We start from the raw sequence: 16,208 nt of genomic DNA, 5'->3' as shown, positions 1-16,208 counted from the left end.
CTAGTTAATAGAATAAACAACCCTAAAGTAGCTAAAATGAACTTAATCTCTTGTGAATTTTCTTAAATATTTCTTGAATCAGTAATAATTAAAAGCCAAAAGGTTACTCCAGCTGTAGGATAAATGTTGTGGGGAGATGTTTTGGTAATGACGTAATCCCTGAAAGAGGTATTCTGCACTGAGGGAGTACTTTTTAAACTAAGTACAAGTACTTTAACTCATGATTTTGAATGCAGTATTTTTATTTCTATAATCTGATATTGGTACTTCCTGCATTGACTCCATTATTAAACATCTTACGGCAACATTCAAAAGTGGAACCACTGACTTTACTTTAAACAAAATTAAAGAGATGTTGCTTGATTAGTTTTGTGCAATTTAATACCTATACTATTAATACTTTAATACTTTAATACTTTAATACTACATTACAAATACATCTCCCCCACAACGTGTACCTTACAGCTGTAGAAACTTCATTTTTACCTTGAATAATAACATCTTAAATGCTTGGACATTCTCTCCAGGGTATGCCACCAGAGGGCATTGTGGGTAAATAAATATATTGTATAGATCATTTAATAGTTTCAACAAGCTTTTATCATGGGAACAGTTCTCATGTATACGATGTTCTCTGTACTGTCATCAGAACAGTGTTAAAATGTATATTATGTATATTGATATATTTCGGTTATACTTGTGTGTTTTAAATGTTGCTATATCTTCTCAACAAAAATAGATTTATGTGCATTGTGTGGCTTTTATTCGGTGTTGTCAGCTCCTATTTGGATGTTGTTTGTGATCATTTGTGATCATGTTCTCAGTATAAAACATCTGGTGGCCATTGTTAAACATCAGCACCATGACAGAGAAGCTTGTGTTCGTCATACTAGTAGTAGGACAAGAGCAGTGATAAGGTTAAGACTATACTTTCAGGGATCATTTCTATAGTTTTTGACTTGAGAAATGTGTTTCTAAAATGTTTGGTCTCGCTAACCATGATGATGAGATGGTGATACTCTTTCCTGAGCGTGAAGTGGGCGGATAGTCATGATTAAGTTCATATGCTGTCTGTCTTTGATGACCGTTCATTGTCTCCTCGGGGACACTGAGGGAGAGAGTATGATCAGAGTGGTAGTACAATACTGTTAATATCAAACCATTATTATTCTATCTATCGAGCTCTCTACTTACTGGTCAATAGAATAAACAACTTCAAAGTAGCTAAAATGAACTAACCGTTCATATTGTTTGTAAAACCGATGGAAATTACGCGGTGAAGTAAACGTTATTCCCCCACACTTGAGTCTTTTAGAAATAGAAGTAGCCTACACGTGTGGGTTTGTCAGCTGAGCTTTTTTCGTTGGTAGTAGGCGTGTTTTTAGTCCACCTGCCAAGAAGACCGCTGGGACAAATTCCACTCGGCTGTGCCTGGAAAAAACACTCGGACGCTTCATGCGAGCAGAGGAGAGGAATTATTTGGACAACTTGTGTTTTTTAAAAGCATTTCTTTTTTTGGACCCTCTTGGAGTTTTAAATTGTATAAACGGACAATTTAAGTTACTGCAGTGTTTGTTGGCCCGGAGAAAACATGAAACACACAAATGATGTTTAACATTTCTGCAGACGGAGGTTCATTTTCTAAAAACTTAGAGGATTTTGACTCTATTCGCAGCGTTCTCCTTTACAGGTCAGTAAAGTATGAGTACCGTTATCTTAAAGCGTGCTGTTGTTTGGTCAGAGGTGCAGACGTTTGCTAAATACCGGAGGGGATTTAAAAAAAAAAAAAAAGCCTCGTGCAAGTCTGCAGGGAGGTGGAGAGAAAGGGGGCAACAAAACAAAAGTGTAAATGTGCTTTTATTTTGAAATTCAGTGGACGAAGGCACTAAAGGGTCCTTTATTTCATTTAATTAATACCATGTCGGTGTTTATTTCAAACGGTTACATTTAATAAAATGTCCCTGTAACTATAATATGAGCGGGTATGTGGTGTTGTCTGTGTGGTTGCTGCATTATTTAACGTGGTCGAGAGTCTCGTGCCGCCAGGTAAGCAAGAAGAGTCACCCAAAGTTTCTGCGTTGTTATTGGCAACTGCGCCGTCCACCAATCAGATTGGCCCCTTCACTCGTCACGTGACCACACACTCCCAGCGCGCTCATCGGCGCTTCTTCCAACATGGCGAGCGAGCGTCTCCGTTCGTTTCTTTTATTTTTAAAGTTAAACTTGTAGCTACGACCTCCGCAAATAAAAAACACGTCGCGTGAACAAAATGGCCTTTGCGAACGCGCGCACGTGTACCGAAGAAACTCTTTGTAGCGGTCGGGAGGAAGAGGATGGTGGCGAGCACGGGCACGACACCGACCGCGAATCCACATCATCGAGTGTCAACAGCTCCGACTACTTTGAGTAAGAAGATAGTTTGACTCCGCGCGACTAGTAAACAAACAAACCCTCTCCGCACGTGCACGTGGTAATGTGAGACCACGTGGAGCTACTGAAGGTTGTGCGTGAGATAAAGTCGAACTGGAACAGTTTGTGAGGAGGAGCTGTAACTTGACACTTAAAACAGTCACTATGATGGTGTGCATTTTAGATATAAAACACTTTAGATTCATCCAGTTTACTACACATTTAATACGTTGTTTTTAAATATAAGTGCTTCTAAATGCCAGGCAGTGTCATCCCATCCACTCAGTTGTCATCTCTCTTTTGGGAGTGTTCTCAATTTGGGAGGTAAACCTTCTTATATAATTGTATGCTGCTCGTCATCCTCAGTAGATTTATGGATATCACTACCGCAGGTTTAAAAAGAGAGAAACCAAAAATATCTCCCTTTTTAGTCCCACCCCTTTGGTCAACCATGGGATTATGCTATAAAAAAACAACATATAGTTTTTACTGTAGGCTTATAAACACATGGATAATATTTTATTCCTTTCAGGACAGAAATTATTATTAATGTGGATATGATGGCAAACAAGTAGAGGCCTTTATTTTACATGTCAGCCTTATCTATTCTATATCTCGTCACATATTTTTATGTTGATTGTCAGTGCACCTCTTTTCCTAGTCTGATACCACTGTACCTTTGACCCTACATGTCTTTCAATGCTCTCTTGGTTCTCTCAGTGACCTGGAACCAGAATGGCTTGATGACATCCAGAAGAATGGTGAGCTCTTCTACCTGGAGCTGAGTGAGGGTGAGGAGGAGGCCGCGTTGGCCCAAGCCGCCGCCAGCCAAGGTGTGTCCACCAATCACGTTCGCTTCAGCGAGGAGGAGGCCGAGATCATCACCGAGCAAAACAAGAAGCTGCGATGCGGGTCGAGGACGAAAGGTGAGCCCGCGCTGACGAGGTTAGCCAGGATCCTGAGGAGGAAACGCCGGCCATCTCAGCGCAGAGGAGGAGGGAAGGATGGAGGTAAAGACAACTCAACGTCATCTCCTCCGGCATCCATCCTGAAGAACCAGCCGGGTCAAAGGCAGGGGGTGACGGTTCAGCAGCAGCAGCTGAAGGAAGTGTGCGTCTACCTCAACCCTAAACGTCTTGGAGGTTCCTCAACGCCTCTGTCTGACAGCGGAGGCCTGCTGGAAGCTCTGCTGGGGGTGGTGCATCGCCCGTCCTGGAGCAGAGGAAACACTGCCGTGGTCAGCCAGGAGGAGAGACTGACTGTTCATGGACTAATACCCAACAGCCCGGCCATCAAATGTGGCCAAATTCTGATCGGTAAGACTATAAATCCAACAGTTAGCTCGTATTTACTACAATACAAATCTACAAAATATCAGTTTCTTTACTTGTGTCAGTGGCCATCTTAAATATGTCACAGTATTTTCTATACAGTTTTGAAAAGGCACGTGAAGCCCTATAAAACAAAAAGGTATATTCCGTCTAAGTGTAACTTTCAGCACACAGTTTCGTAGAGTGAATGAAACTCTTAAGCTCAGGTCTGGTTCTGTAAAAATGCTAATCTTTCTGTTTGAACGCCGGGTTTCTCTGAAGTGATTTCTTTTCTTCTATCCAACGATCGGACAGCTTTCACTAGCAGACGGAGGAACTCGCCTCAAGCGACTGCCCACATGAGTTACTGCTTAGTAGAAGCTGTTGTGCAGCCCGGCTCCATGCAAGAACAATTAAAGTGGTTAAATACCTGAAATAGCTCTGTTACTGAGACGGGGGTCAGGTGAAGCTCTTAAATGGCCTTTTAGTGGGTCTACTCAGCCAGGTGCACGGGTCAGCAGCACATCGCAAGTCATACAATCAATCTTCAATTTATTTTACAAACCCACATTTAATGTAAGTTCATGGTTAAATATACACTAATAAGATTATTTATTTGCATTACTTATTTGCTATTCCGTATTTTACGTAGTTGAGCTGTTGATGTGTCTCTTCTGCGTGTTCAGGTGACGTGCTTGTAGCGGTGGACGATGTGGACGTGACGTCTGAAAACATCGAGAGGGTTCTGTCCTGCATCCCCGGACCAACACAGGTCAGTGTTAGTGGTTTTTAGCTCCTTTATTTTATTTGTAATGCCGCATTTACGTCTTTTAGGATCCTGGCTCGTCACAAACTAGGATGGTTAAGTTACTTTGGCTTCTTCTAAGCTGCTAAAATGGGAATAGAAAGCATAAGTCACTGCTGTTTAACATTAGAGAAATGATCCTTTGAGAAGTAACAAAAAAATAAATCCACAGTCTGTGCCTCAGTCGTGCATTTTCACCAAAAAATCAGACCATCAAAAAGCAGGAATTTGCAAATGACAGAGTGCGTCTGGGTGGACGGCGGATAGACGCGGCTGTGGTGTGACTCTTTTTTTTTTTTTTCCCGGGGGCCACAGGAAGCTGTTGTGGGATTTGGAAGCTCAGCTGATTAGAAGATGTAGTCGAAAACTAAATTACATTCTAGGGAAAGAGCGACGGAAGATTTATTTATTTTTGGGAAAAATACAAGTTTCCTCTCTCAGAAAACTGTAAATAGAGTTGTGTTGGTGACAGAATGATTGTTTTGTGTGTGTTGGAGGATAGTTTGTCTGTGTGCCAGCCCTCCCAGATGTTACGCAGACGGTACTTATTATGTTCTGAGGAACAAATATTAGTATCAACGTTAGTCCACCATGCCCTCTGCTAACCCTCGTAGCCAAACAAGCCCCAGTTACTCCCTCACTCGTGTGCTCGAGTGCGTGTGTCCACCTATAATGACTGACATCAACGGGCTGGAATTCCAGTGGGAGCGCACTCCAGTCTAACCACATCCTTGTTATTTATGATGAGAGAAAGTGCTGCAGTTAGCCCACTCAGCCTCTTTACCCAGGGACTTCTCAAAGTTAGGCCTCAGCTCAAATCTAATCGACATTTCTCGCATCCTGCGTGAATTCAAAAATATTTACCTCTTGAGTGAACTAGTCAAGAGTCACCGATTTGAAAGGTACATCACATGGTTGTTCCGCCACTGCGCTGCTCTTCTTTAATAATACCCCTTAAAATCGGCTAAAATGGCGGACAGCCCAGATGCAGGCGCCTGCCGGGGCGGCGGGTGGCCTGTGGTTACTGCTGACAGACCTTGGAGGGTTCTGGGAGCGATCGCTGGATTAGAAAAATACAGTTTCAACATTTTTTGACCGGGGGAATACGATCCCTTTTTTCCTCTTCAACATATTTAGTAGGCACCGTATGATCGAGGACTACCCACGTTTGTTGGAAAGTAATGACCACGACACCTCGTTTATTTCTTGGAGCATACCAAATGGCTTTTCTTAGGTTTAGAGACAGACTCGGAACAATGCTCGGGTTAGGACCTGGACCTCCACAGTTCTGCCTTCGTTCCGCTGTTTTATCCCCTAAATGTCTCCATAAAACTCCTCAGACCTACTGTGTTGTCTTTATTGGACATTCCCCTTGTGTCAGGGTTACGTGGCGTTATTCCTTCTAGAAATAAAACCTGCATCAAACCCAAATGCAGTGATGGTTGCTGGTTCAGATTAGAGATGCTGACCTCGTTACGTGGATCGTGCATAGCTGCTGTTTTTCCACATCTGGACTCTGGTTCTGATATCCTTGAATCACTGACAGGTTTCAGCCCAGTCAGCACAATGTGTATAGATATACCCACAGTAGCGTGTCTACAGTGTACATTGTTTTGTTGTTGTTAGAGAAATGTGTTTGCATCAATTATGTGCAAGTTTAAACAATAATAATGCGTGGGATGTAGTTCCAGTAGCAGTATACTGGGTCATTTGTGATGTATAGTATCTGAATTTGTGAGTTTTTTTTTGTGAGAATTTGTTTGCCGACACACTTTCTCTACTACGGTGACTTTCTAGGAAGTGGCGTATGGAAAGTAGTACAAATTTGATACTGCATGAACGAGAGAAGATGGGCTGTCTCGTTGTCCTGCCACTGTTTCTTTGAGTAGCAGACGTCTGGTTATAATTAGTCAAACACGCTCAGACAAGCACACACACACACACACAGATCCCTGCTTTTTGTTATGCTGCGGTGAGGTCTGGCTGCTGGTGTCACTTTCTCTCTGACAGTCACCGTCCAGCTTTTCAGCCTTTTCCTGAATGAATGTGTAATGATTTAAGTTTTTGGCACACGAGCACACCTCTTTTCCTACGACACACACATGAGCACTGTTAAAATGTCTTGCCAAGTATAATCATGCGGTTCCATAGTGGCTGATTTTTAGAAATGAATGAACTCTGAGAAGGACTGGTAGGCAGGCTGATGCAATGTCCTTATTTTTCTCCTCTCCTCCTCCAAGGTGAGGCTGACGTTGGAGACGGCGGCTCAGGGCGACGGCGGCAGTGCGAGCGACACTTCATCGGACCGTAAGACGAAGGCCTCGTCTCCTCCAGTCAGCCAGCTGGTGCGTCTGCTGTGGGGAGAGGACACCGCCGAGCTTCAGATGTCCATAGGACACATCCCGCACGTTGTCATGTACCTCTCACTGAAACTGGACTCGGCATCACCGCAGGAAGAGGTCAGTTTGTGTAAAACGTGTCATGAAACACGTGTGGGTATTTAAACCTCATCTTAGCCATTTTGACCAAACGTCTCAGGAAATTAAGTCCAGGCTTCACCGTACTGCTTTCTGCGTCTTAAGCCCCACAAAGTCCTTGCTTATTATTCGGTTGACACATCAAAAAGTGACCAATGCACGCCATTTTACTTGCAGCAATAAAGCAACAACAATAGTGCCATTGAGATTGAAGTTAGATGTCGAGCAGTAGAGAGAGAGACATTTAAAACGCTAGAAATGCAGTCCGAGATCATAAATCTCCTCTTTGACTCCTTTATGGTTAATGTTGGACTTAAAACAAAGAGCTTTGAAACAAAACGCTGTGTTTGCTGTGGAAAAGTGGAGTGTATTTGATCATTCAAACATTCAATGCTGGAAACCCCACGCCAAAGCTCCTGCAAGCTATAAATGATTTATAATTTCACTTGTAGTGCACGTCATAATTTGTAAAAGTTTATACTGATCCCCACCAGTAGGGTGCTGCAGACCCGTCTCTGTGGCGCAATTGGTTAGCGCGTTCGGCTGTTAACCGAAAGGTTGGTGGTTCAAGCCCACCCAGGGACGTTCAGTTTTTGTTTTTAAACAAAAGACAACATCGTGTAAATAAGTAACTTGATGTCAGTGATCAGATACACCAGGAGCAAGAGTGTAACTGCTTTCTTTGCATTTAGACAGTCAAAATGTCCTTGGTGGAAACAGGCTGTTATTAAAGAGCAACGAGGAGGGAGCTTTGAAAGGAGCAAGCCTCTTGTGCAGTGAGTGCTGACAGTGGAAAAACAAAAGCTAAATATTGCCATTAAATTGAACATAAATAGAACTGACTGTTGTTGAGATCTAAACCCTGGATGGCCACGTGTTTTTCCATCCCTTTGGAAAGACAGTGGGTCTCTGGGAAACCTGATCATGACTTTGTGGTCAATAGCACACCGACTCCGAGCAGCCGTTAAAAAAAAAGCTGTATTTGAAACATTGAAGGGTTCTGATAATTGAGTGTTAAGAATGACCCGAGGTGTGCAGGAAATCCCCACGTCCAGGAATGGAAAGCTTCCCTTGAATTGATCTGACGTGAGTCAGAGTCTCTCAGTAAACTACTGCTCTGGACTCCCAACGCCTGCGGGTGCCACTGACCGAAAAAACAGAGAGACCGGGGAGAAGTTAGGGCGCTCTGCCCCGAGCAAACCTCCCGTCAATAAATGTTCTGTCACTTTAACGCTGTGAACTTTATGCTCTTGTTCTAGACTGAATCCACACGTCCCTTTGGCTGTAGTGCAGCAGTTTATTAACAAAATAATATATCCTTTCTGTATTGGATCCATGCACAGCGCCCTGTTTCATATCTTTTTTTTATATTCACTTGTATTCAAGTGTTAATCCCACAGTGCGTGTTTTCTTGCAAATGACACTCATTTCCTGGCCGACACCTCCTCCACTGTAACCACATTTTCCCCGTGGACGTCGATTGGCATGTTAATATTTTCTTTATGGTTGTACTTCACGATCTGCAGTTCCAGTTTGTGTGTCTGCCCGCCAGATTTTTTCTTTCTTTCTTGCGCTTAACAGCGGTGCAGAGTGCTGGGTTGTCTGTCATTTATTTTCTAAATGACAGTGTCGTGTATGAACGTCGACTTTGATTTATTTTTTTTTTAGTCCTTTGATTGCTGGGTAGCAGAAGTTGGAGCGGTTCCGCAGTGGTATTTTTGAGTCTTGGCTGTGTGAGGATTTTGTGATCCGAGCCTTTTTTTTTTGCTTGTGTGTGTACAGACGAGATGTAACTGAAGTGTTGTACCGTGTTGGTCGTTCGTCTTGTTTCTTTGTCCTGGTTGGCAAGCCCACAAGGACCCGTTCATTAATGTTTTTTATCCCCTCACCCACCACCTCCTCTGATCCTCTCAGCGGCTCTTATCCGCCCTGTTTCCTTTAAAGTTTCCAGCATGCCGGGACGAATACTTATGCCACCAAAGATTCACTGAATCGGCCCGAAGCACTCCCTCGTCTCTTGTGAAGTGCTTGTGTTTCGTCCGGGGATAAAGATTAATCACAATGTAGTTTGGTTGAAAGCTATTTAAAAGTGCGTGCAGTAGTTTCCAGAAGAACGGTAGAACTGAAACACTGATGAGGTGACAGAATAAACATCCAGTGGTTCATGTGTTTTGGTGACTGCAGCATCCGACAGCAGATATTTCACATTTTTATGAGACATTTTTCTGTTGAGAGACTCACCAGAGTGGTATCCTTCTGCTGAATACATCATTGTCATGACACAGTTAACCAGATATTTGTATGTGTGTTTATGTCTGCAGGAGGAGATCTTGTACCAGTACCCCGTGTCTGAGGCGTCCGGTCAGCTGAAAGGTGTGAGAGGCATCTTCCTCACTCTGTGTGACATGCTGGAGAACGTCACAGGAGGGCAGATACTCAGGTAGGAGAAGCAGCGTGGAGATAGAATAGAAATGCAACTTTTATTTCGTTACTTGTGGAGGATTTAATCACCAATTTAGTTATTAAACCAACCAGATGCTTTGATTCCAACTGGTTCTTTATCAAATCAGACTATGTTCTTCCTGAAAATGGCTATAATATTGTTTTATTTTCTCATATATCTCATATATCCTCATTGTTTTGTTCTATTTGTCACTTTGTTCTTTTGTCTCCCCTTCAGTTCTTCTCTCCTGCTCGGGAAGCAGCTGGTTCACGTGGGCTACTGGAAGGAGAGCAACAACCTGTTGGTCATCGGTCTTCCTGCTGAGAGGTAGAGGGAGGCAGCATCAAACACACCCGAAAAAAACTAATTGTCAAGAGATCATTTTTAACGATCAAGGTGCCGATGTTGGTGCGGTGATAAATTCTCTGAGCAGGACGTGTGCCCGAGGAATTAACTATTATTTGTCGAGTAGGAAACATATTTAAGAGCACAATCTGTAAAAACAATTTCAACGTTCACGCTTCTTTTCGTCCTTTTTGTTGGCAGGATGAATACCTTTTTTAAGGAGCGTGTGGTTGTTCATGAGATGAGTCATTGATTCACAGATTGATTTTTGAGGAACACCCACCCGTAGAAAAAACAACTGACTAATAAATGTTTTTGCGTCACGGCTCCTGGCAGTTAGTCCAAATATTTGATAAGATCTGCTGGAAGTTTATTCACGTCTGTGTTTGACATTCTTCCGTTTCCCTCCAGGGTTCCACTGCTGTATTTGCAGACGGTGGTGGGAGACGTGGTCCGGACTCTCAAAGTGATGTACGGCTCCTTAGACAAGTGAGTCGCTCTTTGCTTTCCTGTGCTCCTGCCGAGACAGCTGGTTGAAACTTATATTACTGAAAAATAAAAGATAATGTGTTTCACCAATTCAAAGCAAAAGGTTTTCCAGCTGAATTTTACACAAAGCTTTCATTGTCTCACTCTTTTAACTCCCTTTTCTTTGCTCTCAAATATCTTTCCCTTCTTCCATTTCTTTATTCTTGAAATGTAATCATTCTTCTCTAGTTCTATGTGTTGTCATTACGCCTATTTTTGTAATCTTCTTCGTGTCCTCTGCAGTGCGTTCTGTAAGGTGGACCATGCGCCCAGGTTGGACCACTTCTTCTGCCTGTTCTTCCAGCAGCTCATCCAGCCGTCTCGCTTGAGGGACGGCTCCTCGGCGCCGGCCCCCGATGTCTCAGGGACCCTTTTTCTTGACGGGCTGCCGGCGGTCCGATGGCTGACGCTGCCTCCGGAAATCAAGGTGTGTTTCTGTCCTGTGTGTGTGTGTGTTTGTGTGTGTGTGTAAAGACTGGGACAAGAATATTATTTATAGTTCAATATTAGTGTTGTAGCATAAGTAAATACAGTAATAACAGATATTTGAATATCATTTTGTCCGCGTTTCCTCAACAATTGATGCTATGGCGCCCTCTAGTGTCCACTGTTGAACATTACACAAAATGAAAATTGTCCATGGCCATGAATATATTGAATGAATGCAGGAGCAAAGACTCTTGAGAACACTACAAAAAATGAAACGTTTAGTATTTTTGTCGTGATAATAATTAAATGCTGTTAAACTTATATTTCATTTTCTCTGTCCCCAGATGGAGGTGGATACAGTTCTCTCTGATTTCGAGTCTTCTGATTTTGGAGAAATGGTGAGAAAACACTTCAGTACTGCTGTCTTGAAGCATGGATTTACTTTTTTAAACCTGCTAGGGATGAACAATTACAAAAAAATAGCCAATTACAAATAAGTGTTGTTAGGCTAAAGAGTCACATCAGTGGTTCATGCTGCGTTGTGACCCCCGAAGATACATGTCAGCTGAGCAGCTTTCTGTCTTCTGGCCTCAGCAGGGGAGAGGAGAAGGTTAGGCTATTTTTAGACGTGTGTGTGTGGGGGGAGGGGAGCAGGATTATTACAATTAGAGAGCAGCATTATTGATGCAGGAGCTAGTTAAGTCAAGTCGATGGTCGTTTAACAACTTCAGTTTCCAAATTACACTCATGGCAAGCTTTGTGAAGTATTCTTATTTCTTTGGTTCACTGTTATCAAGTTTTATTCCTAAAATAATACAGATGACAACCAATTGACATACAGACATTCATTCACAATTTATTGGTCAATCTTAAAACAATGTCCTCCTTCCGTGTATATGTTTACTGTCTTGTATTTTTATCTTTGTCCTTTCACAGTCCGAGGACTTTTTTGGCCTGAGGCGTCTGTATGTAATTCTTGGCTCCTGTTTGTTCTACAAGGTAGGAATCTCAATCAAGAGAAACATACACAGGCCTCAGTGCCGCCAGCCGTATCCTATTTATATCCTCCCCTGATGGTACCACACTGTCTAGACAACAATAGAAGACCCAGGTGACAGAACACGACCTTTCAAACATGATAGCGTGAGGAGCCTATTCTGTGGCTCAGTGACAATTCATCAACCTAATTACTCTGTTAAAATATTAACCAAGGACAGAAGGAGGGCAGTGAGCAGCACACTGTGTTGTTACAGTGAAGGTGTTCCAAAATCTGTTATGAACGTCCTCGGTCTGCAACTGTGTCGGTAAAAATAGAAATTCAAACTTTACACGAAGAGAAGAAGTAGATTTTTGTATTTTGAAAAATGTTTTTTTAACGCTTTTACTACATCATCCACATGTTCACCGTTCAGTCCTACCTGATTGCCAACCACCTGCCTAAAGAGGACCTGCTGGATGTGTGCCTGTACTGCCAGCACTACTGCCTGCTGCCGCTGGCGTCCGAGCAGCGGGTGGGTCAGCTGGTCATCTGGAGGGAGGTGTTTCCCCAGCAGAGAGCTAACGGCAGCAGCACAGTGCCGGGCTACAGCCAGCCTCAAGGACGTCACTTCCTCCTCATAGTGGGATTGGTAAGGAGACGAATCACTGATTGGTGGATGTTTTTAACTTTGTTCTCGTCGTCATTGCCCAGTATCTATTCATCGTATTAGTTGTTTATCTTTGCTTGTATGTCTTTATCTCTCCACCTCAGAGGCACTTCATGCAGTGTGTGCTGTTGGAGGCAGGTGGCTGTGCTTCCGCAGCTTTGGGCTCTACAGGACCCGATTGTGTTTACGTAGATCAGGTGAACTTTAGTGAACTTTACAGAAAATTCCTAACATACCATACAAACACACTGATCCTCTACTTGAACAAAAGCTAGTACGTCCTACTTCTTTTGTCTTGTAGCTTCAGCTTTACTTCAGCAACCAGGAGAAATGCTAATGTGCCTAAGAATAAGAGCGTCAGTGGCTCCAGGAGCAATAAATTCTCCCCGTCGGGGAATCGAACCCCGGTCTTCCGCGTGACAGGCGGAGATACTGTCCACTATACTAACGAGGAGGGATACTGTACATAAATATGTTGTCCATTTTATATGCACAACATAGGACAATGACATACAAGCATTCTGACTACATCTGACAATATTTATTAATGTTAATCTCCCTAAGATCCTCTATTGTTCAGGCGGAGACACTGTCCACTATACTAACGAGGAGGGACAATGTCCAAAAAGACAGCCATGTCTTTTATATGGACAACATAGGACAATGACATAAAAGCATTAGGACTACATTAAACAATATTTATTAATGGTAAAGTGCAATGAATTCTCCCTGTCAGGGAATCGAACCCTGATCTTCTGCTCAATCAACGGAAATACTGCCCACCACAATAACAAGGAAGGTCAATGTGCTAGATGACAACCTCTCCTTATAGAAGAAAATAACAATCTGTTGATCACTACAGTATAAAGGTACACTCTCTTACATCCTGGATCCAGGTGAAGGCCACCCTGCTGCAACTGGAGGTGTTGGAAGCAGGTATTGAGGAGCGTCTCAATGCTCCGCCTGCTCCCTGCCTGTCCTGTGCTGACTGGTTCCTCCCTGCTGCCACAGCCCGCGACAGCCTGGCCTCTTCCTCCTCCGTCTTCAGCAAGCTAGCAGGGGCTGTCAAAGGCTCCTCCTCCGGGTCCAGAGGCCGTAGTCTGTTTGGGGAGAAGGCCCGGAGGTCCAGCCCCCAGAGGAGCCTGTCTGACAGTGGGAGTGAGGGACAGATGGATGCTGGGTCAGGGTCTGTTTCTTCAATGGCTCCAGGCCTCAGTCCACATTCCACCCCAGACTCAGGGAGGAAGCTGGGGGGGCGTCGGGACTCGCTGGGATCTGGAGGGTCGGATGGGAGTGGAGGCAGCGGAGGCCTCTTCAAGGTACACTTGCAGTCTTTTATCAATTCTAATATTTGGTCCCGTTTGGTTCTTTTCTTTGTTAAACTGTTAGTTAGCAGGTGATCTAGAAAACTTAATAAGGTGTGGAGATACTCGTGAGCCTCCGGCTGAGCGCTGCTGTGTTGGAGTTTTACCCGGGGAACGAGAGGGTTGCCTCCATGCGAGTTGCTGAGGATAGGTCTCTGACTGTTGTTTGTGCTTATGCACCAAACATATGCACCAAACAACAGTTTGGAGTACCCGGCCTATATGGAGTCTCTGGTTTGCATTCTGGAAAGAGCGCAGAGTGGGGACTCGATAGTTCTGCTGAGGGACTTCAACACTCTTGTGTGTAACAATGGAGAAACCTGGAGTGGGGTGATTAGGAGGAACAGCCTGTCTGATCTAAACCCAAGTGGTGCTTTGTTGTTGGACTTCTGTGCTAGTCATGGATTGGCCATAACAAATACCATGTTCGAGCATAGGGCGGTTCATAAGTGTACTTGGTACCAGAACACCCTCGGCCAAAGTTCTATGATTGACTTTGTGGTCATATCATCAGATCTGCGGCCATACGTCTTGGACACTTGGGTGAAGAGAGGAGTAAAGCTGTCAACTGATCACCTGGTGGTGGGTTGGATCAGATGGCAGGGGAGGCTGCCGGACAGACCTGGTAAACCTCAGCGTGTGGTCAAGGTGAACTGGGAACGTCTGGCTGAGGCCCCTGTCCGCGAGGTCTTTAACCCCCACCTCCGGTAGAATTTCTCGTGCATCCCGGGGGAGGCTGTGGACATGGATTCAGAGTGGGCCATGTTCAGGGCCTCCATTGCTAGAAGCTGTGGTCGAAAAGGTAATCGGTGCCTGTCATGGCGGCAACCAGAGAACTCGCTGGTAGACCCCAGAGGTAAAGGAGGCTGTCAAGTTGAAGAAGGAGGCCTTTGGGGCTTGGCTGGCCCATGGGTCTCTGGAAACAGCAGACAGGTACCGGTTAGCCAGAAGGGCTGCAGCTGTGGCGGTTGCCGAGGCAAAAACCCGGGTGTGGGAGGAGTTCGTGGACACCATGGAGTAGGACTTTCGGTTGTTCTGGCAAACCGTTGGACGACTCAGAAAGGGAAAGCAGGGCTTGTCTCAGGCTGTGTTCAGCAGGGGAGGAGAACTGCGAACCCGGACTGGGGATATTGTCGAGCGGTGGAAAGAACACTGAGGGACTCCTGAACCCGACCAAAACGTCCTCCGTGGAGGAGGCAGAGCTTGAAGACTCAGGGGGAAGACCCATCCATATGGCTTGCAGAGGTTGTAGAGGTGGTCAAAAAGCTCTTCAGCGGCCAGGCGCCCTGGGGGTGGATGAGATTCTCCCTGAGATGCTGAAGGCTCTGGACATTTTTGGGCTGTCTTGGTTGACATGTCCCTTCAGTGTCGCATGGAGGTCGGGGACGGTGCCTGTGGAGTGGCAGACCGGGGTGGTGGTACCCGTTTTTTAAAAAAGGGCGACCGGAGAGTGTGCTCAAATTAGAACAGTGGACCAGCTCTTTATCCTTGCAGGTCTGTTGGAGGGGTCATGGGAGTTTGCCCATCCAGTCTACACGTGTTTTGTGGACTTGGAGAAGGCTTACGACCATGTCCCTCTGGGAGTCCTCTTGGGGGTACTGCGGGAATACGGGGTACCTGGGTCGTAGCTACGAGCCATACGGTATGACCAAAGTGAGAGCTGTGTCCAGATACTTGGCACAAAGTCAAGCACGTTGCCAGTGTGCGCTGGCCTCTACCAGGGCTGTCCCTTGGCACCAGTCCTGTTTGTGAATTTCATGGACAGGATTTCAAGGCTTCGCCTGGGGGAGGACAGTGTCTGTTTTGGGGACCTCAGAATTGCATCCCTGCTTATTGCAGATGATGTGGTTCTATTGGCTCCTTCAGAACATGACATTCAGCACGCATTGGGGCGGTTTGCAGCCCAGTGTGAAGCGGTCGGGATGAAAATCAGTACCTCCCAAGTCTGAGGCCATGGTTCTCTGCCGGAAAATGGTGGATTGTACCCTCCGGGTTGGGAGTGCTGAGGTGGTTCGGGCATCTGATCATGATGCCTCCTGGACGTCTCACTTTTGAAGTTTTCCAGGCACGTCCAACTGGTAAGAGGCCCCGGAGTAGACCCAGAACACGCTAAAGAGAGATTACATATCTCGTCTGGCCTGGGAGCGCCTCAGGGTTTCCCAGGAAGAGCAAGAAAGCGTTGCTGCATAGCCTGCTGACCCGGGCCCGGATAAGCGAAAGTGGAAAGATGGATAGATGGTATTGTCATGTTTTATCTTATGCTTTCTGCATGCTTTGACATCAGATTGCCAGAATGAAGCACCCAAACCCATTCTACCTAGGCACCCTAAAGAAGACCCTGACTGAAAGGGAGACAGAGGAGATGTACAACACCATGAAGTGGGTGATGGGCAACAATAATTTTCTTTCATCCTAACTGCATGTATAACTAATGTTGGCTAGAACTAAAAAC

The 16,208-nt window shown here is 44.8% G+C and overlaps 1 protein-coding gene across 2 annotated transcripts in view; it reads left to right on the top strand.

The window, feature by feature from the left end:
* Nucleotides 1–1,607: 1,607 nt before the first annotated feature.
* intu (inturned planar cell polarity protein) overlaps nt 1,608–16,208 on the top strand; it is a gene marked incomplete at its 5' end in the record, with an annotated part of 22,136 nt that continues 7,535 nt past the window's right edge. Inside the window, 14 exons of one of the 2 annotated variants that reach the window (XM_079185109.1) lie at nt 1,608–1,690; nt 3,130–3,725; nt 4,406–4,491; nt 6,765–6,983; nt 9,323–9,441; nt 9,682–9,771; nt 10,201–10,278; nt 10,561–10,744; nt 11,091–11,144; nt 11,683–11,745; nt 12,159–12,374; nt 12,497–12,589; nt 13,289–13,711; nt 16,041–16,135. In XM_079185109.1, the coding sequence (XP_079041235.1) occupies nt 1,608–1,690; nt 3,130–3,725; nt 4,406–4,491; nt 6,765–6,983; nt 9,323–9,441; nt 9,682–9,771; nt 10,201–10,278; nt 10,561–10,744; nt 11,091–11,144; nt 11,683–11,745; nt 12,159–12,374; nt 12,497–12,589; nt 13,289–13,711; nt 16,041–16,135 (2,399 nt within the window). Of the gene's footprint in view, nt 1,691–2,269; nt 2,407–3,129; nt 3,726–4,405; nt 4,492–6,764; nt 6,984–9,322; nt 9,442–9,681; nt 9,772–10,200; nt 10,279–10,560; nt 10,745–11,090; nt 11,145–11,682; nt 11,746–12,158; nt 12,375–12,496; nt 12,590–13,288; nt 13,712–16,040; nt 16,136–16,208 lie in introns of those variants that run through there. The other variant, XM_079185108.1, reaches the window with a different exon arrangement.

This window comes from Pholis gunnellus (assembly GCF_910591455.1).
Source record: "Pholis gunnellus genome assembly, chromosome: 23".
Lineage (NCBI taxonomy): Eukaryota > Metazoa > Chordata > Actinopteri > Perciformes > Pholidae > Pholis > Pholis gunnellus.
The sequence above is the reverse complement of the archived record's forward strand: the minus strand, read 5'-3'. Positions and strand labels throughout refer to the sequence as shown.